This window comes from Medicago sativa, chromosome 5 (genome assembly GCF_051527215.1).
Source record: "Medicago sativa cultivar Bolivia chromosome 5, Bolivia_mono, whole genome shotgun sequence".
Taxonomy (NCBI): Eukaryota; Viridiplantae; Streptophyta; class Magnoliopsida; order Fabales; family Fabaceae; genus Medicago; species Medicago sativa.
In genome coordinates this window covers 73,119,554-73,140,953 of record NC_140753.1, presented here as the reverse complement: position 1 = coordinate 73,140,953, position 21,400 = coordinate 73,119,554, and the positions used below count along the sequence as shown (strand labels likewise).

Below are 21,400 nucleotides of genomic sequence, written 5' to 3'. Positions count from 1 at the left end.
TTCTTCAAAAATGTTGATGTCTTTCACTGGCACAAGAATTGAATCTTATGGAGGTATTTTTCTAAAAGCAAATCGATTATGTGGCCAGCATAAATTGTTATTTATTTTTTTGATAGATAGCATAAATTTTTTGTTATTACTATCATGAATTTGGTTTATGTGGTTAAAAATTAGTTTGCAATGAATCATTTTTATAAGATATGTGAACAAAACGAAAGCATTTTAAATTTGTACGCACTACTATTTTTAGCAGGAAAAAAAGCACTATTCTGCATCATCAATGTAGTAAAATGAACGTGCAAATAACAAATTTGAAAGGAATACTGAATATTGTTTGAGTCAAAAAGAAAAGAAGAATATTGAATATTGCGGACATTTTTGTTCTACAGATAAGGAACATGTCTGATTCTGAACCGTTAGTATTGTTCGGATTTACTTGCAATTAGAAGCATCCGATTCTCGGAAAACTTTTCAATTTCAACGCTAGTGCAGTAATAATGTTCCACATGAAAATTACTACTACTAGGAAATCATAAAACATGTGACATTTTACATAAATGTAAAGTCACTGATGTCATGTCATGATCCATCCACGGGACTAATCAATGGGTTTGGTATAAAAAAAAATTCAAGAAAGAGAATGACAAAATCCTCCAAAAAAATCGTAATTATTTGATTATTATGAGATGATCCTCCTCACTGATGTCATGTTGCTTTATAACTACTTCTTGAGACTTTATGTAACCCAATATATTACTCTATATATTTTTCTCAAAATAAAATGTCACCCCCAAATCTCCAATGTCAAAGGATGAAATGAGAACTATATGCACAAATACATGAGACGTGTTAAAACAACTTTGGATTATACTCATAAAAAATGAAATAGTCCGTATGATGAAGGTATCCAAGCAACTTTAATTTGTGCTTATAATTAAGAATCTCTTTAGTTTTAGTTACTTAACATTGTTAGTAACGTTGACGTGAAAATTAAACGCTTAAAAGAGGGGCTCGCCTAAAAAAGGAAGCACACAGAAAAAAGTGGTGAAACAAAGAATAGGATGAACCGCGTAAGAAAAAAACAAGACAACAATCTAGTGGTTCAATTTTGTCTCTACGTGTTAAAGACGAGATGCTACGTGTGTGTGAAGTGTGTTAGCATAATAAGGACTAAACCGATAATGTCTCAATTTTGAGGTTGTTTTTGCATATTTGTAAATTTGATACACGGACAAAGACATAACATTGTAAATTTGATACACGGACAAAGACATAACATATATGCAGAGGCAAAAATTTTGAATACTATGAGATTTTGCACTAATTCATTTTAGAAGGTGAAGTTTTGATCATTAAACTATTTAACAATAAAAAAATGGTTTGACATTTAAACTTAACTATATTTAACACAAACATTACTATTATTTTTTGACAAAACAAACATTACTATTTTTCTTTCGCAATATAGTGATATATTACGTACAAAGAATGAACTTAATTTTTTATTAGAAAAAACTTATTATTTTCACCTTTCAAAAATAAAATTATTATTTTCAAGAAAACAAAGCAAACATTGCAAAATATGCATTTTAATTTTTAGCTAGATAAAATGATAATAACTACTAAAATCTCACACATAAATATAGGAGTCGGGGTCATGACATCAGCTCTAATAAGTTAAGCTTTTTTAGCAGGTACCTCAGGACATGTTGACAACATATTTATCTATCTACATAAATTTTCAGTAGTATAGGTATATACAAAACTACAATCAAATAAAATTATAGCAAGAGTTGAACTTCTAATCTTGAATGAGTTTACCAACTGAACTTTCATTTACTTAACTACTTTATAGTTCACCCAAACATTATTATTATGTAAATTTTACGATATAGACAAAGAACAAACCTATTATTTTCGGTGGGATTTAGTATGGGAAAGACTTGTTTTTTCCCACCATGGGAAAGTTAGTTTATGACCACTAGATTAAGTAGAGAACATTGTCTTATTGTATACTAACAATACTAGATTATTTTTCCATCATCTTCCAACACTGTCTCTCTCTTTCAATGGCCATTCCACATTCAATCTTCAACTCACAAAATTAAATTCTACAATTACAGAAGTTAAAAACTCTTCATCATCTATAATCAGGAAACCAAATTAAAATCAAACAACTCAAATAAACAAAATCAGATCTTGAAAAAGGAAATATGTCAAGAAAATGGAAAGGAAATTACATTTGGAGAATGAAACCAAGTAATAATACTGGGAAGTTCTTCATATTCGTCTCCCTCTTTTCAATATGCTTGTTAATCCTTTTTCTCTTTCATTTTCATAAAGAGGTCTGTGACTATGTTGTTCGTATGATTTCAATTTTCATCACTGTATATTTAATCACTTAGAACAAATAGAAAGCAACAAACTAAAAAAAATCTAGATCTATTTTATGCTTTTTCATATATGTCTTTTTTTAGATCTAAGCTTGCTCAAAGCTTCCATTGGTGATTAGGGAGAAGTCATTTTGAAGAGATGAAGCTTGCTCAAATCTTATTTTATATTTTTTTAGATCCAACGAGTGATTGGACGTAGAGGTATGCGGGAGGAAGATGAGAAAAGTTTGGAATGAGAAACCATTAAAATCAGGTGTGGAAGAACATGATAAGATTTAATAGATGTGTACAATCTAACCGTTGATCTTGTGTTTCCCATGGTGGGAAACAACTCTCCTTTCCCATACTAAATCCCACCATTATTTTCACCTTTTAAAAAAAAATTGTTTTCAAGAAAAATGGAGGGTTGTTAAATAGAGCAAAGTCAGGCTCCTTTTTTTTAAGGATACAAAATATACATTTTTTTTTCTTCTTTTGAGGCAAGAATATACATATTTATTTACATAAATTTTCAGTCGTATTAAAAATACTACTTACTCAATATTCCTATCAAATATTGCTACTTTTTTTTGAAGAAATTTACTTACTCACTACTATTATCTTCATATCTTCAACAATCCCTTCATTCATAAATATAACTATCATCATCAACGACGAAAGACACGTGGCTAAATCACAAGGACTTAACCTCATGATCTTCGATAAACTCCAAAGCACGAGAACACAGCTCTTCCAAATCCACATCCTCCGTCGTATCCACCACCAACTTCGGCACACCCCCCACATCATACTCATTACACCCCCCATATCCTTCCACAATCTTCTCCAACTCCTCCCACGTCGCTGGCTTATGTCCACCACCTCCCCCTCTTTCCTCCACCCTCCTCCTCCACATACCCTTATCTCCCGGCCTACACTCAATAACCACAACCCTTGCGCCATACTCATCGGCGAGGCTTCGAAGTCGGTCGAGGTGGGACCTACGAGAGAGAGGAGAGTCGATGATGAGGCTGAGACCAACACGGAGTTGAGTAGAAGCGATTTGAAAGATGGTGGAGTATGATAGTTCGTTGAGAAGAGAAGGGGGTGTAGTTGGAAGAAGGGGGGTGGTAATACAGTCTTTGATGTCGTCTTTGTCGATTAGAGGGATTTTGAGAGATGATGCTATTGATTTTGCTAATGTGCTTTTTCCAGTTCCCGGATGCCCTTTCATTGCTATTATCACCCCCACTTTCACTTTCTCCATCTTCTTTCCTTCAATTGTTTCTTACTACTTGCTTCAAATAAATATAGATAAATATGTTTTTTTTTTTTTTTATTTGTTTGTTTTGAAAGGAACTTGTGATTTATGAAAGGTTTTGGAAATTTCTAAAATTGCATGTATATCCGATAAACTTTCTGTTGGACACGCATTTTCTATGGTTACATTTTGGTTGTGCATTTCAATATTCAGAAAAGATGGTTTGTCTTGATGCTAAGAAATGGATAATGCAATAATTGTTAATTTTGTAGAATAATTTTTTCCGTCAATTAGACAATTACAGATAGAAAACAATGTTTTCAGTTTATTTTGTTTCTCTCAAATGGTTTTGTATGCATTTATATTCTTTTGATGCAAACTTATGTCAACTATGAGAATGCAGCAATGTTAAATTACTTGAGATAGAACCTCTTCATCCATTGTGGTCATAATCAGTTAAGGAATTAGTATGTGCACTTGCGCGTAAATGATACCCGGTTAAAAAAAAACTATATAAAAATAGTTAGTTTGAGTCCATTTATATGGTCAACACCAAAGTACATATCTCAAGGAAGCCTTTGAATTTGAACCAGATTGAACAGTGAGGAATTGGGCTAGTGAGGTTGCTACAATAACATCTTGGTCCCATGATCCTCACCCAAAGAGTCTCTTTGACTTGGTCTTAGATTTCTCATCATGTAACGATTATTTACCATTATGAGACTTCTGAATCTTATTTCACCCTCATATTTATTTTAGACTTCCAAATTGGTAGACCAAATATAGAATTAGAAAGACATTTCTTGACTTGAGAAGTAGTTCCTAGTAGATTAAATCTTTGCATAATAACTTCTCTACCTCATCACACATGGAAATAGCTATGCAAGTTGATTCGATGACATAGTTTGACAGCACCATGATACCACTTTGTGTGAAAGTAATGCAATGAGAATCATACAATCTGTTATTGAGTCTTTCTCTGGAACATTTGCTATACAAAAAAAATTGTCTTTGGCAATGATATTCTAAACATGCATTTAAAATGTGTTGCATCATAAATGTATCTTTATGTTAATGAAAATTATTAGTGGTACTAATTTTCTCCTTTTTCTATCAAGGTTGAGGGAGCACCATTCAAAGAAGGACCCATTTCAGGATGGTGGCGGTGTTCATGTTGATCCTAGCAGAGCGACATACACATTTGAAGTGGCACACCTTCGTCTACGATGGAAGGGGCACAAACAGATACAAAAGATTCAGGTATCTCTCCACACAAAGCTATTGAAAGTTTGAAACTCAAATCTCTACATCAGTTAAGAAAAATAAACAGATATTTTTACTATAAAGATAGGGTTAATTGAAAAGGGAAAAACACTATCCTCCACGATAACGTTTTTTTAGGGTTGTAATATTGGTCGGTCCTGTTAATCTATTTCCCATTAAAAATGTGCATATTGAATACACAACAAACTTAGTGTCATTTTAGTTTAGTTGAAAAAGAAGAAATTTAAGAGGCGTTGACGAAAAAGTAAATGTAAAAGAATATCAATGACAAAAAAGAGGTATTTTGGAATACCTCAATTAATCAAGGGTGCAATCACAGTCGCCTGTCTCGAACCCAGTCTCGGTAGGTTGTAAGTGAATCAAACCAACCAACCAACCACTGGGGAAACGGCGAAGAAAGTTAGTTAAAAATTGTAGATAAACATGTCTGTTCCTCTTGATGGTTACAAAAAGAAGATACAAAAAAAGTGAGATACTCCATACCTTGCATACCCTGCAGTCCTTGAGACACGGTCAAGGTCTGAGCTTCTGTCAGGATTGAGCACGTCCTGAAACATGATTTCATCAATTCCTTTGATGTTTGGATAAATGCAAATGTGAATCCCTATATCGTGCATCTAGCCCCAAATGCGAGTTCACTTCAAAGCCACAAATTGAAGCTTCCACGACAAAGCAATATCAAAACCAAGCTTTAAATTTTCAACGATAGGTCAACTTCCCTAATTACCTATTACTGTACATCACTTCAGGCTTCAATATTTTCTTCTTCTGTGGAACGATTTTTCCTTCTGTTTTCAGATTTGGTGAATCTGTAATTCACCGCATATCCCTTTTTATTTATTGCTACCAGCTGCATATAATCCTCATTACTCATGTTAGATTGTTTTTGTTGTTTGAATTTATTGCATATTCCTCATTATATATGATGTATGCGAACTACTTGTGAGAAACAAAATTCATTTCTCCTCCAAGGTCTAAATGTGAGCAATTTTCATCTATACATCATATTCTTTTGTGTCTATTAAATTGATAATAATTGTATATCATAATCTTTGAATCCAATGCAGATTATATATGGTTAGCAACACCAAAATAATATTTGAAGGAAGCCTTTGAGTCACATTGGACAGTAGGGAATTGGGATAGTGAAATTGCCAGTTATGATTTATATCCTCACTTACCTAAGAGTCTCTGAACTAGTCTTAATTGAGTGTCAATAATTTATATCATATAGGCATTGTTTACCATTTTGAAACTTCTAAATACTAGTCAACCCACTGAGACATATGGATAGCTTGAATTCTATATAGGATCATGTGGAAAGTGCTATATAAAAATATTGTGGTTCACAATAATATTTTTTTTCCTGCACAATGATAACAACATAAATGCTATCTATATGTGCAAATGATCAAAAGTCTTTTTTTGAGAATTATTGGTGGTACTAATTTTTTCTCTTTTCTATCATGATTGAGGGAGCACCATTCAATGAAGTGGACCCATTTCAGGATGGTGGTGGTGTTCATGGTGATCCTGACAAAGTGACAGATCCAACTGAAGTGGCAAACCTTCATATAGGATGTAAGTGGCACTAACAGTCTGAAACTTCTCCACTCAATTGAAGGTTGTTGAAGATGGAAGTAGCACAAATAGATGCATCTAAGATGGACATGCTTATTTTTGTGTACGGTGTACTTGATCCTTCTATATTGTATTAATTTATACTCAATGAATGAAGCTTGTGCACATTCAGTTTATGCAAACTCAATTTGGTTAAGAATAGAAATTTAGCAGTATCAAAGAAGAAGCAGAGTCAATTTTGTCAATATTGCTTTTCTTAATGATCCAAAATACTTGATTAAAGGCCATCAGAAATTTGAGTACAAAATGTGCTCAATTCTGCTAAAAAATATGCAGTACAAGTTAAAACAAATGTAATACAAAACAAAACAAATTTCCAAACCAAAAACTGAAACAGAGCTGCAAACTTGCCCCCTGCATATATGAAACAAAACTTTTTGAAAAATGGAAATAGAAAAATTATTATCAATTAGAGTGACACTAATAGTTATTTTACAAAGAAATTTGAACTTCGTCTTTTGAGGTTACAAGTCAAATCTCTTAAGACTAATATACAACTAGAACAACAAAATGAAATAGTTTCAGTTTTATACTATACTCAAATCGGTTGCTGAGTGAATGATTGAACCCTTTTATCATCATTGAATCCCCTTTAAAGAACTTCAATCATGTATAGTTTAAGGCTTACAATTACAGGATTCAAATAGCTTATGGAACATTATCAGTAAGAGGAACAGTTAAAGTGAACAAGTGCATAAATCACCAGTTCTATAACAGCAAAAAAGTGAACAACCAAGATATTCAGCCAAGTGAAATTTGATTAATCCTTGTTACATTGATTAATGTTGAAAATTAAACCAATACCCTCCAACCTTTTTGTATGTAGGTACTAGGATAATTTAATCTGATACCTGATTCATAATATAATCAATCAAACGACCTAAATAAGTGGAGGAAGATCCTCCTTCTAACAAAGTTTTCTTACTCTTTTCACTCATCACTTTCACTTTTTTCCTGAACTCTCCATCCTTATCCAACACATTCCTTATTCCTCTCTCAATCTTATTGGCAGTTACAAGATAGTTAGGCCCTTCATTAAACCCCACCTTATAATCCAAAGCAATCTCCACACCTATTTTCAGCTCACACACCAATTCAAAAGCATTAGCCTGTTGCTCAGCATAGAGTGGCCACGCGGCAATAGGCACACCAAAATATATGCTCTCGAGTGTTGAATTCCAACCACAATGCGAAACAAATCCTCCAGTGGCTGGATGAGCTAGTATTTGGGCCTGTTGGGCCCATCCAATAACCCTTCCAATCCCCGTCGTTCGATCTAAGAATCCTTCAGGTAAAATTGATTCCAAATCAGAAAGAGGGTAATCAGAGGGTGAAACCATGGGGCCCTTCGGTGAGGGTTTACGCAGAGACCACACAAAACGGGCACCACAATTCTCAATAGCATGTGCAATCTCTTTAACCTGATCCTCATTGAACGAGCCCCTGCTCCCGAAGCAGAGAAAAACCACCGAGGAAGGAGGTTGATCATCAAGCCACTTGATGATGTCATCAGACTCAATGGTGCCAGTTTTGGGCTCGGGGTTTAATAAGGGTCCCACTGGATATACCAGTAATTCTGCTAGATCAGGATGAGAGAAAAAGGATTGAACCGCATGCGATTCTAACTCTTCAAATGAATTTACTATAATGGCATTTGCTTTCTTGACGCCACTGGCAAAGTTCATGAAAAATGATTCCAATTCCTTTTGTAGCATGAAACTGGGCAACGAGTTAATTGGAATCGGGTTTGCAAAACTTGGGATGGCTACCTCATTCTGCTGCAGCAACTTAGTTGAATCAATGTTGTCTCGTTCAAGCAGAGTGTGAATATGGAGCATCATACCAAGGAAAGCAACACCGGAAGTGAAGAAGATGAGCGCAGGGACGGAAAATTCTTTGGCAATATCAATCATGGTGGTGCAGAACATGTCAACAACGAAGGCAGCGAGGTGTCCATGTCCTTCTCTAGTAGTGAGGTTGGAGACGGCTTGTTTGACGTTTGGTTTCTGAGCTTCAAGGAGAGCGTTCATGACAGAACGTGGTTCAGTGTTTGGGGGAAGAGAACATTCTGGAAGGTTGATGACCTGGAGAGAATTTGAAATGGGAAGGGATTTTGTGTAGACATCGACATCGTCATCTGTGGTGTGTGGGAATTTTATGACTAAGACAGTTATTCGGAGGCGGTTATCACGGTTGATTAGAAGCTTTGCAAACTCGAGGGTGGAAACTAAATGACCAACTCCAGGAGAAGGGATAAACACTACTTCTGCTTTCTTCATCTTGGATAATACACTTTGTGAGTGACTGTTTTTTGAATTGTTTGATATTCCTGAGTTTTTTATATATGACTAGGAATAGTGTAGAGAATTGATATAAGTCCTTGTCAGACACCACCATTAGTAATATACATGGTTTAGATTCCATCACTTTATTTTAGGAGTGATGTCATGGCTTTGCTGGCTAGTATTGGATGACAATTGACAATTATGTAGAATGAAAGTGAGGTGAGATTGAAAAGTTTGTCTGTATCATTGGAGAAAGGATGGATAGTGGGAGGTCGGTTTTTTTGCCTAATTATCTTTCCTCACTGGTATTATTTAATAATTCCTAATATGTGGTTTCACAGAAACCAAAATTACTTTACTTTATTAATAATAAAAGGTTTTCCATGCTGACAGTGGTAGTGCACTGCATGTCAATATTCAAAAAAGATGTTTTGTCTTGATGCTGAGAGAAGGAAAATGAAATAATTTTTGATTTTTAAAGAAAATTAATTTTTCAGTTGTTTCTCTAATATGGTTTATCATGCATTTATATTCTTTTGATGCAAATTTATGGCATATTATACTCCTTACTGATTTATTATAAGAACTTTTATTTGTTTTACACAAGTCAGATTCCTTTCTTATTCTTGTGTGTCTATCTAATCTAATTGATTATGATTGTATTGTATATCATTAACGTCAAATCCAATTCAGATTCAGATTAGATTACATATGGTAACTGGTAAGCACCAAAGTAATATTTCAAGGAAGCCTTCGAGCCGCATTGTCCAGAGCAGTTGGAAAAGGTGTCAACAATTTCCTTAAGCTTCTCAGCTTGACTAACCAAAGCCTCTGACATAAGGAGGATCTCATAAGGTAATAGTTGATCCCCTTGTCAAATGGTTTAAGGTTAATGTAAACTGTATTTTGATTTAATTATGCATGCTCCTTTGTTTTAATGTTGTATACCATGCTTACCTGCATTTGGCAGTTTCATAGAACATTCATTTAATTTAGTTGAAATCTTTGAGATATTTTGCTTAAAAGAAATGAAAATGAGAAATATCCATAGGAGAAGTGATATTTTGATACATAATTTGTCACAACTCATTAATCATCCATTTAACACAATTAACCACGATTTTCAAATGCACGTTTGAATCCAAATTGTGGTTAATGAATATCTCCTATATTCATACACAGCTGATGACAAATTTCAAAAGTTTTTTTTCTGCTTATTTTCAGAAGTCCTCTAACATAATTTAAAAAAATAGCTTATATCATGACAAGCACTTGTGCTATAAGCTGCAAATAAGCTGTTTATCGCAGTAACAGCAGCAACAAAAAAGAAGCAGATTCAATTTTGTCAGTACTGCTTTTCTTAATGATCCAAAAAAATCATAAAGACCAGCAGAACTTGAGTACAGAACATGCTCAATCCTACTAAAAAGGTGTAGTACCAGATAAAACAAAAAATCCAAAGGAATACAATACAGAAAAAAACCAATACCCTCCAACCTTATATACTAGGATAATTTAATTTGATACCTGATTCATAATATAATCAATCAGATGACCTAAATAAGTGTAGGAAGATCCACCCTCTAACAAAGTCTTCTTACTCTTTTCACTCATTTCTTTCACTTTCTTCTTTACCTCTCCAGCCTTATCCAACACACTCCTTATTCCTCTCTCAATCTTAGCAGCACTTACAAGATAGTTAGACTCACCACTAAACTCCATCCTATAATCCAATGCAATATCCACACCTATCTGCAGCTCACACACCAATTCAAAAGCATTAGTCTGTTGTTCAGCAAAGAGTGGCCATGCAGCAATAGGCACCCCAAAGTATATGCTCTCGAGTGTTGAATTCCAACCACAATGTGAAACAAATCCTCCTATGGCTGGGTGGGCTAGTATCTGGGCCTGCTGGGCCCATCCAATTATCCTTCCAACCTTGGCAGTTCGATCTAAGAATCCTTCAGGTAAAACCAAACCTAAATCATAAAGAGGGTAATCAGAGGGTGCAGCCATGGTGCCCTTTGCTGGAGGTTTACGCAGAGACCACACGAAGCGTGCCCTACTATTCTCAACAGCATGTGCGATCTCCTTAACCTGATCTTCATCAAAATAACCCCTACTCCCGAAGCAGAGGAAAACTACGGAGGAAGGAGGTTGATCATCAAGCCACTTCATGATATCATCAGAATCAGCGTCAACAGTGCCCTTAGTTTTGGGCTCATGGTTTAATAGAGGTCCCACCGGATATATCGGTATATCTGATAGATCTGGATGAGTGAAAAAAGAGTAAACTGCGTGTGATTCTAGCTCTTCAAATGAATTTACTATAATGCCATTTACTTTCTTTAGGCCACTTGCAAGGCTCATGAAAAACGGCTCCCATTCTTTGTTTAGCACAAAACTAGGCAATGATTTTAAAGGAATGGGGTTGGCGAAACTCGGGATGGCTACCTCATTCTGCTGCAGCAGCTGAGTCGAATCAACATTGTCTCGTTCGCGAAGAGTGTGAAAATAAAGATTCAAACCAAGGGAAGCAACACCGGAAGTGAAGAAAACGAGCGTAGGGACATTGAACTCATTGGCAACATCAATCATGGTGGTGCAGAACATGTCAACAACGAAGGCGGCGAGGTGTCCATGTTGTCCTTGTCTAGTAGTGAGGTTGGAGACAGCTTGTTTTACGTTTGGTTTCTGAGCTTCGAGGAGAGCATTCATGGCGGAACCTAGATCGGAGTTTGGGGGAAGAGAACATTCTGGAAGGTCGATGATGTTAAGAGAATCGTCGATAGGAAGGGATTTAGTGTAGACATCTGTTTCTGTTGTGTGTGGAAATTTAATGACCAAGACAGTTATTCGGAGACGGTTATCACGGTTGATTAGAAGCTTCGCGAATTCAAGGGTGGAAACTAGATGACCAACACCAGGTGAAGGGATAATCACCACTTCTGCTTTCTTCATCCTGGATATGCACTTACTCAGTGTGAGTGACTGTGTTTTCTATTGTTCTTTGATGTTTCTTTTTGTTCCATAGAAATAGAAATAATGTAGAGAATTATTAGTATGATTATTGGTGTTTAATATATGTCCTTGTGAAACAGTACACTATTAGAAATATACATGGTTTTCATTGCATTATTTTGTTTTTTCAATTATTATTCATATCTACATATCAGTAGGTAGGTGGGATTGGTAGTAAATATTTACTGCTCACTAGCTTTATATATGGACCGTGCAATTTTTCATAGTGAACTAGTATGATTATACTCCCTCCGGTCCTTATTATAAGAAAAAGTTGATTTTTTAGGTTCATTGTGTAAGTGATGTATCTAGTTTATATTTATAACAAGATACATTAATTATTCTATGAACCAAAAAAATCAATTGTTTCTTACAATAAGGTCCGGAGGGAGTATTATACCAGGGCTGTTTGATGTATGTCCTTGTCAGGCACCACCATTACTTATATACATTGTTTACATTTCATTACTTTATTTTATTTTATTTTATTTTTTTCAATTATTATTTGTGTCTAGGTGTCATCGTCGTGTCTTGTGTATGTGTATCATAACCTTCTAATTAAGGATGAATAAAATGGATACCACTAAAATTACTTTCGAGGAAAAGAGGAGGCTTAATTAATTAAGTGTATATTTAGATCAGTGGCTAGTTTGATAGAATTACACTGTGCCACCATAATTTTAGCAAAAAAATTACCGCCGTGTCATAACTTTGTCAATTTCAAGTCTAATTCCAAAAAAGAACCATGCAAGAGGAATCTTGGGAGTGATGTCATGGCTTTGCTGGCTGGTTTGGGACAAAAACTATGTGAACGAAAGTGAGGTGAGATAGAATTTTTTTTGTCTTTGTATCATAGGAAAGAATAGTGAGGCTGTTAGAGAAACCAAAATTCTTTATTTTATTAATAATAAAAGGTTTTCCATGCTGATAGTGGGAATGCATGTCAATATTAAAAAAAGATATTTTGTCTTGATGCTGAGAGAAGCAAAATGAAATAATTGTTGAAAAAATTTCTCCGTCAATTACGTAGAGAAAATTATGTTATCAGTTGTTTCTCTGAAATGGTGTATCATGCATTGATATTCTTTTGATGCAAATTTATGGCATTTGATACTCCTTACTGATTTATCATATGAACTTGTATTTGTTTTACACAAGTTCTCATTCTTATGTGTCAATCTAATCTAATTGATAATAATTATATATCATAAACTTTGAATCCAATGCAGATTAGATTACATATGATAACAGGTAAGCACCAATGTAATAATTCAAGGTTGTGTTCGAGCCACGTTGTCCAGAGCAGTCATCAGGTGAGAAATATCTGTACTTTGATTAAAAGAAATGAAAATGAGAATGAGCACCGAACCCTGGAGAAATGGTATTTCGACACACAATTTGAAAGTAAAAGTCGACAACAATTAAATGGTTAACGTAATTAAAATATTTGTTTAATTACGTTCAATGGATGGTTAATGAATGTAATATCCACTCAATGAAATTAACCACAATTTTGAAGGTCAGAAACTACGATTTTCAAATGTATACTTGAACCTAAATTGTGGTTAATGAATATCAAGTGAATTTGAGCACCTAAAAATCATGTATTTAATCATCTAAGTTATTGTCGAATTTTAATGTCAAATTTGTGTCAAATTAATATAACAAGGTACCAGAGAGTTGAAGAAAACACCAGAGAGTTAGGTTACAGATGAGAAGAAAACATCACATCTCTCTGGTTTGAATTCACAGGCTACCAGAGAGTTGAAGAGAGTAGTAGTAATAGTAGTAATGTATATTTTTTCAATGCAGTACAGAACTTCTTTGTTGACTTATTTTTAACTTTTCAATAATTTTAGATTCCTGTGGACGAGAATGAGATGGAACCATATAGTCTGTTATTGAGTATTTCTCTGAGACATATGTATAGATTGAAATCGACAGAATCATTTGGAAACTGCTATACAAAACAAAAAAATTGTATTTAACAATGATATTCCAAAAAGTAAACTTAAAAGATCAATGAGTTTTGTTGCTCAAAAGAAGCTATGGGATCAACTGCAGCCTGCTACAATTAAGTCTGCCCTTATAAAAAATGGTAAAAAAGGCTTGCTCGCATAGCAATATCCTTTTACTTCATACCTGATTCATAATATAATCAACCAAACGACCTAAATAAGCGTAAGAAGACCCACCTTCTAACAATGTTTTCTTACTTTTTTCACTCATCTCTTTCACTTTCTTCCTTACATCTCCATCCTTATCCAACACACTCCTTATTCCTCTCTCAATCTTATCGGCTGTTACAAGATAGTTAGGCACACCATTAAACTCCGCCCTATAATCCAACGCAATTTCGACTCCCATTTTCAACTCACACACCAATTCAAAAGCATTAGTCTGTTGTTCTGCATAAAGCGGCCATGTGGCTATAGGCACACCAAAATAAATGCTCTCAAGTACTGAATTCCAACCACAATGCGAAGCAAATCCTCCAATGGCTGGGTGGGCTAGTATTTGGACTTGTGGGGCCCATCCAACGACCCTTCCAATCTCTGCTGTCCGCTCTAAAAATCCTTCGGGTAAACTTGAACCCAAATCAAAAAGAGGGTAATCAGAGGGCGCGGCCATGGTGCCCTCTGGTGGAGGTTTACGAAGAGACCATATAAACCGGGCCCCACTATTCTCAATAGCGCGTGCAATCTGCTTAACCTGATCCTCATCGAAAGAACCCATACTCCCGAAGCAGAGGAAAGCTACCGAGGAAGGAGGTTGATCATCAAGCCACTTGATGATGTCATCGGAATCAACGGTGCCCTTGGTTTTGGGCTCCAGGTTCAGTATGGGTCCTACCGGATATATAGGTAAACCAGCTAGACCAGGATCAGATGAAATAGAGTGAACTGCATGGGATTCTAGCTCTTCAAATGAATTTACTATAAAGCCATCAGCATTCTTTAGGCCTTTCCAATAACCCATCATAAACGATTCCCATTCTTTGCTTAGCACAGCACTGGGCAACGCTTTTGATGGAACCAAGTTAGCGAAACTCGGGACAGCCAAGTCCGTGAGTTGTAACAACTTAGTTGAATAGACATTATCTCGTTGACGAATAGCGTAAAGATGAAAACTTAAACCAAGGAACGCAACACCGGAAATGAAGAAGACAAGTGTAGGGACGGAGAACTCTTTGGCAACATCAATCATGTTTGTGCAGAACATGTCAACAACAAAAGCGGCAAGGACTCCATTTTCTGATCTGGTAGTGAGGTTAGATACGGCTTGTTTGACGTTTGGTTTCTGAGCTTCGACTAGCGCAGTCATGGAGGAACCTGAATCAGTGTTTGGGGGAAGAGAACATTCTGGAAGGTTGATGACCTGGAGTGAATCGGAGATAGGAAGGGATTTAGCGTAGACATCGGTTTCTGTGGTGTGTGGGAATTTGATAACTAAAACAGTTACTCGGAGACGATTATCACGGTTGATTAGAAGCTTCGCGAACTCAAGGGCAGAAACTAGATGACCCGCAGCCGGAAAAGGGACAAACACCACTTCTGCTTTCTTCATCTTGGAGCACATGATAATGGATATACACTTACTGTGAGTGACTCTATTTTATTTTTTTGTGTTAGAAGTGTGTGAGTGACTATGTGACTATGTTTGACAGATATACATGTTTTATCATATAGGATCAATATGAATTAGTGTACATAATTAGTATCATTTATTTACCCAAAAAAAGAATCAGCATCATTTATCATTTATATATGTCGTGTCGATAGGGATCGTTAAAAACTATGTAGGACGAAGACATTGCAGGCTACCTCTTTTTTCAATGAGATTTTGGGTTGTTTTGGAGCTTTGTATACCAGTCTTCTTTACAAGATCCTTTGGACTAAGTCTCCAACATGGCATTTTAGAAGTATTGTTTGTTTTGAGTTTTGTTTTGTGTGAGCTGTTGTTATAAACTACTCTTAGTCTCAATTTTGAAACGATATAGAACTTTTTGGTGCAGTGGAACAGTTATAGTTTCTTATAAAACATGGTTTTATTTTTCTAGTTTGTAAATTGATTCATAGATAGTCACGGGTCAGGATTTATTTTTCAACTGCAAATCATTTCAAATTCTTAATTCCTTGAAAAGATTGTCTCAGGAGCTTGCAATATGTTTTTGATGCGTTTTAATCTCGATAGTATACTTATTTTTATATATATTTTGTCTTTCAGCATTGCTATATAAAGCGAACAACACCATCACGAGAGCATAGCAAATTAAAAAGGAACAATGAAAACTTGGAATTTTCCACAATTCACGTTAAGTCAATTGGAAAAGGAGGAAGTCAATAAAAGGTGCTGGGTGGAATACACACTTGCGATGTATTCGCGAGATAACGTTTCGCTTGAAATAGCAATTTTCTTTGTCTTTTTGGAAACATCTTGTGTTTCATCCAAAACTGCAACAGTGTTTACAATGGAGTAAATAATTATACAGTTTGCACACTTATTATTATAAAACTTCCATTTTCACGTGCATTTTAATATAGGTCCTTGTTTTGATATATTTTCAATTAATCTGTTAGTTGCAAATTTGTAGCCAAAGACCTTACATATTTGGAAAATAACACACATATCCATATCTATATAAGAACCATAAAATTGCAGTCTAGAGGAACATGTCAAAAATACAGGTCTACAAAGCTCCAAAACAGTCCATATCCATATACAGTAAAAACAAGAGGTAGCCTGCACTGCATTGTCCTTTGTCATACGCATGCCCACACACCACACATATTATCGAATAATAATTCCAACAAGATAATAACAACAATCCAGTTTTACATTTTTTTTTCTTTTTTCAGATAATTTTTACGTATTCTTGTACACCACAAAAACTTGCATGGTCCATATAGGTAGTAGTAAACAGCCTTCACCGTCCATCAATTATCCCATAAATAATATAAAGACAAACATTTCAATCTCATACCATAAAGTTCTCATATCATGCCATCCAGCAAAGCCATGACATCACTCACAAAGATTTCTTTTATTATGGTACTAAATCTCTACACAAATTCATCGATTCCTGTTCCTAAAGAAAGGAAGAAAAAGAAAGAAAAAACAGGTATTCAGGAAAACAGTAACTCACACTGAGTAAGTGTGTGTCTTGGGCTCCAACATGAAGAATGTGGAAGTGGTATTTATCCCTTTTCCCGCTGTAGGTCATCTAGTTTCTGCCGTACAGTTCGCGAAGCTTCTAATCAACCATGATAACCGCCTCCGAATAACTGTCTTGGTCATGAAATTCCCACACACTGCAGAATCCGATGTCTACGCTAAATCCATTCCCATCTCTGATTCTCTCCATGTCATCAACCTTCCAGAATGTTCTGTTCCCACAACTTCCGATCCAGGTTCAGATATGAACGCTCTCCTTGATGCTCATAAAGCAAATGTCAAACAAGCTATCTCCAACCTCACTACTGGAGAACAACATGGACCCCTCGCCACTGTCATTGTTGACATGTTCTGCACAAACATGATTGATGTTGCCAAAGAATTTTCCGTCCCTGTGTTTGTGTTCTTCACCTCCGGCGTAGCTTTCCTTGGTTTGAATCTCTATATTCACAATCTGTTTGAACGAGACAGCATTGATTCGACACAGTTGATGCAACTCACAGAGCTGTCCATTCCGAGTTTTGCTAATCCGGTTCCTTCAAACTCGTTGCCCAGTGCAGTGCTACGCAAGGAATACAAATCCTTCTTCACGAGCTTCGCCAAAGGCCTCAAGAATGCTGATGGCATTATTGTCAATTCTTTTGAAGAGCTAGAATCCTATGCGGTTCACTCCTTTTTCTCTCATCCTGAACTAGCTGGTGTACCCATATATCCAGTAGGACCCATATTAAACCTAGAGCCCAAAACCGAGGGCACCATTGATTATAATGATATCATAAAGTGGCTTGATGATCAACCTCCTTCGTCCGTAGTTTTCCTCTGCTTTGGGAGCAGGGGGTCTTTCGATGAGGATCAGATTAAGGAGATTGCATTTGCTATTGAGAACAGTGGGGTACGCTTTGTGTGGTCTCTACGTAAACCCCCACCGAAGGGCACCAAGATTGCGCCATCTGATTACCCTCTTTCTGATTTGGCTTCGGTTTTACCTGAAGGGTTCTTAGATCGGACAACGGAGATAGGAAGGGTAATTGGATGGGCTCCACAAGCCCAAATACTAGCCCACCCAGCCACGGGAGGATTTGTTTCACATTGCGGCTGGAACTCCACACTGGAGAGCATATATTTTGGTGTGCCCATTGCCACATGGCCGCTCTTTGCTGAACAACAGACAAATGCTTTTGAATTGGTGTGTGAGTTGAAGATGGCTGTGGAGATTTCATTGGATTACAGAGTGGAGTTTCTTGGCGAGCCTAACTATCTTGTAACTGCGGATAAGATTGAGAAAGGAATAAGGAGTGTGTTGGATAAAGATGGAGAATTCAGGAAAAAAGTGAAAGAGGTGAGTGAAAAGAGTAAGAAGACTTTGTTAGAGGGTGGATCTTCCTACAAATACTTAGGTCGTTTGATTGATTATATTATGCACGAGGTATGAAATTCAACCATCCTTGTACCCAAATACAGAAACGTTAGAGGCTATTGGCTTAATTATCAACATAAATTAATCCAACAAGTTGTTGTTCTTTCTGTTGTTTTCTTTTATTAAAGATTATATTTCAACGCTTTCAAGCAATGACTAATCATTGTTGCAGTGTGTGACTTGACACAGTAAAAAATTGAACATAAAAATATATGTTGTGTGTATATAGATGATGAGAAATTATGTGGTGAACAAGGATTCATAAAATGTAGTCTGTTTGTGGGCATACGTATGACAAAAGCAGTACATTGCAGGCTACCTCTTTTTCATCTTTAATGAGTTTTTAGTCTCTGATAATATACTAATTTATATATTTGGCCTTTTGGAATCATTTTGTGATTTCATCCGTATCAATTTTTTCTCACATTTTAGTTTCTATCAATAGTTCTAGTGTTGAGAAAACTAACAAATTTCTTTGCTAACCCCACTAAATTATGGATAGCAGCGTTTTTACGTCTAAAAAAAACTACCTTACACAATTACTCAACTTAGATAAAATTTCACAACATTATCAATAGTAGCTATGTGAAAACACAAAATGATTTTGAAAAGCCAAATATATATAAAATAAGTATGGACACAGCATTTTTGCTAACTCCACTAAATCTGACCATCTATGAACATCACTTTACAGAACTTGAAAAATAAAATTGTATGTACTATAACAATCTAGAACCATAAAATTGCAGTCTAGGGGACCATGTAAAAAAAATACAGGTCTACAAAGCTCCAAAACAGTCCATATCCATTACCATGCCCATATATAATAAAAAAAGTTATAGCCTGCACTGCATATTATTGAATAATTCCAACTAGATAATAACAATTCAGTTTTACAAATCTCTGTTCACCAAAAAAGTTAGCATAATAAAAAGACAAACATTTCAATCTCACCTCACTTTCATGCTACAAAAGTTGTCATCCCAACCCAACCAGCAAAGCCATGACATCACTCACAAAGATTCCTTTTACTATGATACTGTTTCATCTATTTTTGTTCCTATATTAAAATTTAAAAAACAGATATATCAAAGATCAATTCAGAAAAACATTAACTCAAACTGAGTAAGTGCATGTCCTGTGCTTCAAGATGAAGAAAGCAGAAGTAGTGTTTATCCCTTTTCCCGCTGTAGGTCATCTAGTTTCTGTCGTAGAGTTCGCGAAGCTTCTAATCAACCGTGATAACCGTCTTCGAATAACCATCTTAGTCATCAAATTCCCACAAACCGCAGAATCCGATGTCTACACTAAATCCATTCCCATATCTGATTCTCTCAATGTCATCAACCTTCCAGAAGTTTCTCTTCCCCAAACCTCCGATCCAGGTTCCGCTATGAACGCTATCCTTGATGCTCACAAACCAAACGTCAAACAAGCCGTCTCTAACCTCAATGTCACCGCCTTCATTGTTGACATGTTCTGCACCAACATGATTGATGTTGCCAAGGAATTTTCCGTCCCTGCGTTTGTGTTCTTCACTTCGAGTGTTGCTTTCCTTGGTTTGAATCTTCATATTCACACTTTGTTTGAACGAGAAAACGTTGATTCAACTCAGTTGGAGCAACTGACTGAATTGTCTCTCCCAAGTTTCGCTAACTCCGTTCCTACAAAATCGTTGCCCAGTGCAGTGCTACGCAAGGAATCCGAGTCGTTTTTCATGAGATATGCAAAAGGCCTCAAGAATGCTGATGGTGTGATAGTAAATTCATTCGAAGAGCTAGAATCCCATGCAGTTCACTCATTTTTATCCGATCCTATTCTAGCTGGTTTACCGATATATTCGGTGGGACCCATATTAAACCCAGAGCCCAAAACCAAGGACCCCGTTGATTATGATCATATCATCAAGTGGCTCGATGATCAACCTCCTTCATCGGTAGTTTTCCTCTGCTTCGGGAGCAGGGGTTCTTTCGACGAGGATCAGGTCAAGGAGATTGCACTTGCTGTTGAGAACAGTGGTGCTCGCTTTGTGTGGTCTCTACGTAAACCCCCACCAAAGGGCGCCATGATTGCGCCATCTGATTACCCTCTTTCTGATTTAGGTTCCGTTTTACCCGAAAAATTCTTAGATCGGACTGTAGAGATCGGAAGGGTGATTGGTTGGGCTCCACAGGCCCAAATACTAGCCCACCCGGCAACGGGAGGATTTGTTTCACATTGTGGCTGGAATTCAACACTGGAGAGCATATATTTTGGTGTTCCCCTTGCCACTTGGCCGATCTTTGCTGAACAACAGACAAATGCTTTTGAACTGGTGTGTGAGTTAAAGATGGCCGTGGAGATTTCATTGGATTATAGAGTAGAGTTAAATGGTGGTCCTAACTATCTTGTAAGTGCTGATAAGATTGAGAGAGGAATAAGGAGTGTGTTGGATAAGGATGGAGATGTAAGGAAGAAAGTGAAAGAGATGAGCGAAAAAAGTAAGAAGACTTTGTTAGAGGGAGGATCTTCTTACGCTTATTTAGGTCGTTTGATTGATTATATTATGAATGAGGTATGAAATTTAACCATCCTTCTACCCAATTTAAAACAGGTTAGAGGCTATTGGTTTAATTATCAACATAAGTCAATCAATCAAATTTTTGTTCTTTCTTTTCTTGTACTACATCTTTTTAGTAGGATTGAGAACATGTTGTCCTCAACTTGTGCTGCTCTTTAATGAAGCTTTTCAGATCATTAGTATTGATAAAATTGACTCTTCTATTTACTGTTACATTTTTAGTCTTCAGCAAATTGAGTTTACATGCAAAAATTGAAATAAGTTGAGTATGCACATTCTTTCATTCAATGAGTAGAATTTAGTACAATATAGAAGGATCAAGTACATCATACACAAAAATAACAGATCATAGTACAAAGACAATCAACGACCTTCAGTTTGGTG

The 21,400-nt window shown here is 36.0% G+C and overlaps 5 protein-coding genes and 2 long non-coding RNA genes across 7 annotated transcripts; 4 read left to right on the top strand and 3 right to left on the bottom strand.

Moving 5' to 3' along the window:
• The first annotated feature begins 3,859 nt into the window (after positions 1-3,859).
• Positions 3,860-6,680, top strand: LOC146924793 (uncharacterized). The gene is made up of 3 exons (XR_015010261.1): positions 3,860-4,331; positions 4,752-4,893; positions 6,393-6,680. It is a non-coding gene; the product is annotated as an uncharacterized LOC146924793 (long non-coding RNA).
• Positions 6,681-7,298: 618 nt separating this feature from the next.
• LOC146924792 (anthocyanidin 3-O-glucosyltransferase 2-like) lies at positions 7,299-8,871 on the bottom strand. Its single transcript, XM_085709741.1, has one exon. The coding sequence runs from the start codon at positions 8,835-8,837 to the stop codon at positions 7,398-7,400; it is 1,440 nt and encodes a 479-aa protein (XP_085565867.1). The 5' UTR covers positions 8,838-8,871; the 3' UTR covers positions 7,299-7,397.
• On the bottom strand, positions 7,299-11,975 carry LOC146924791 (putative UDP-glucose flavonoid 3-O-glucosyltransferase 3). Its single transcript, XM_085709740.1, has one exon. The coding sequence runs from the start codon at positions 11,802-11,804 to the stop codon at positions 10,359-10,361; it is 1,446 nt and encodes a 481-aa protein (XP_085565866.1). The 5' UTR covers positions 11,805-11,975; the 3' UTR covers positions 7,299-10,358.
• Positions 9,562-13,738, top strand: LOC146924790 (uncharacterized). The gene is made up of 3 exons (XR_015010262.1): positions 9,562-9,698; positions 13,094-13,177; positions 13,724-13,738. It is a non-coding gene; the product is annotated as an uncharacterized LOC146924790 (long non-coding RNA).
• A 91-nt stretch (positions 13,739-13,829) lies between these two features.
• On the bottom strand, positions 13,830-15,609 carry LOC146924789 (anthocyanidin 3-O-glucosyltransferase 2-like). Its single transcript, XM_085709743.1, has one exon. The coding sequence runs from the start codon at positions 15,441-15,443 to the stop codon at positions 14,001-14,003; it is 1,443 nt and encodes a 480-aa protein (XP_085565869.1). The 5' UTR covers positions 15,444-15,609; the 3' UTR covers positions 13,830-14,000.
• Positions 15,610-16,697: 1,088 nt separating this feature from the next.
• Positions 16,698-21,207, top strand: LOC146924787 (anthocyanidin 3-O-glucosyltransferase 2-like). The gene has a single exon (XM_085709742.1). The coding sequence runs from the start codon at positions 17,041-17,043 to the stop codon at positions 18,469-18,471; it is 1,431 nt and encodes a 476-aa protein (XP_085565868.1). The 5' UTR covers positions 16,698-17,040; the 3' UTR covers positions 18,472-21,207.
• Positions 19,607-21,207, top strand: LOC146924788 (anthocyanidin 3-O-glucosyltransferase 2-like). Its single transcript, XM_085709744.1, has one exon. The coding sequence runs from the start codon at positions 19,607-19,609 to the stop codon at positions 21,014-21,016; it is 1,410 nt and encodes a 469-aa protein (XP_085565870.1). The 3' UTR covers positions 21,017-21,207.
• Positions 21,208-21,400: the final 193 nt, after the last annotated feature.

What these genes read in the sequence shown, in the direction of transcription:
- LOC146924792 (XM_085709741.1), bottom strand. Translation starts at nt 8,837, where the DNA reads ATGAAGAAAGCAGAAGTAGTGTTTATCCCTTCTCCTGGAGTTGGTCAT.
- LOC146924791 (XM_085709740.1), bottom strand. Translation starts at nt 11,804, where the DNA reads ATGAAGAAAGCAGAAGTGGTGATTATCCCTTCACCTGGTGTTGGTCAT.
- LOC146924789 (XM_085709743.1), bottom strand. Translation starts at nt 15,443, where the DNA reads ATGTGCTCCAAGATGAAGAAAGCAGAAGTGGTGTTTGTCCCTTTTCCG.
- LOC146924787 (XM_085709742.1), top strand. Translation starts at nt 17,041, where the DNA reads ATGAAGAATGTGGAAGTGGTATTTATCCCTTTTCCCGCTGTAGGTCAT.
- LOC146924788 (XM_085709744.1), top strand. Translation starts at nt 19,607, where the DNA reads ATGAAGAAAGCAGAAGTAGTGTTTATCCCTTTTCCCGCTGTAGGTCAT.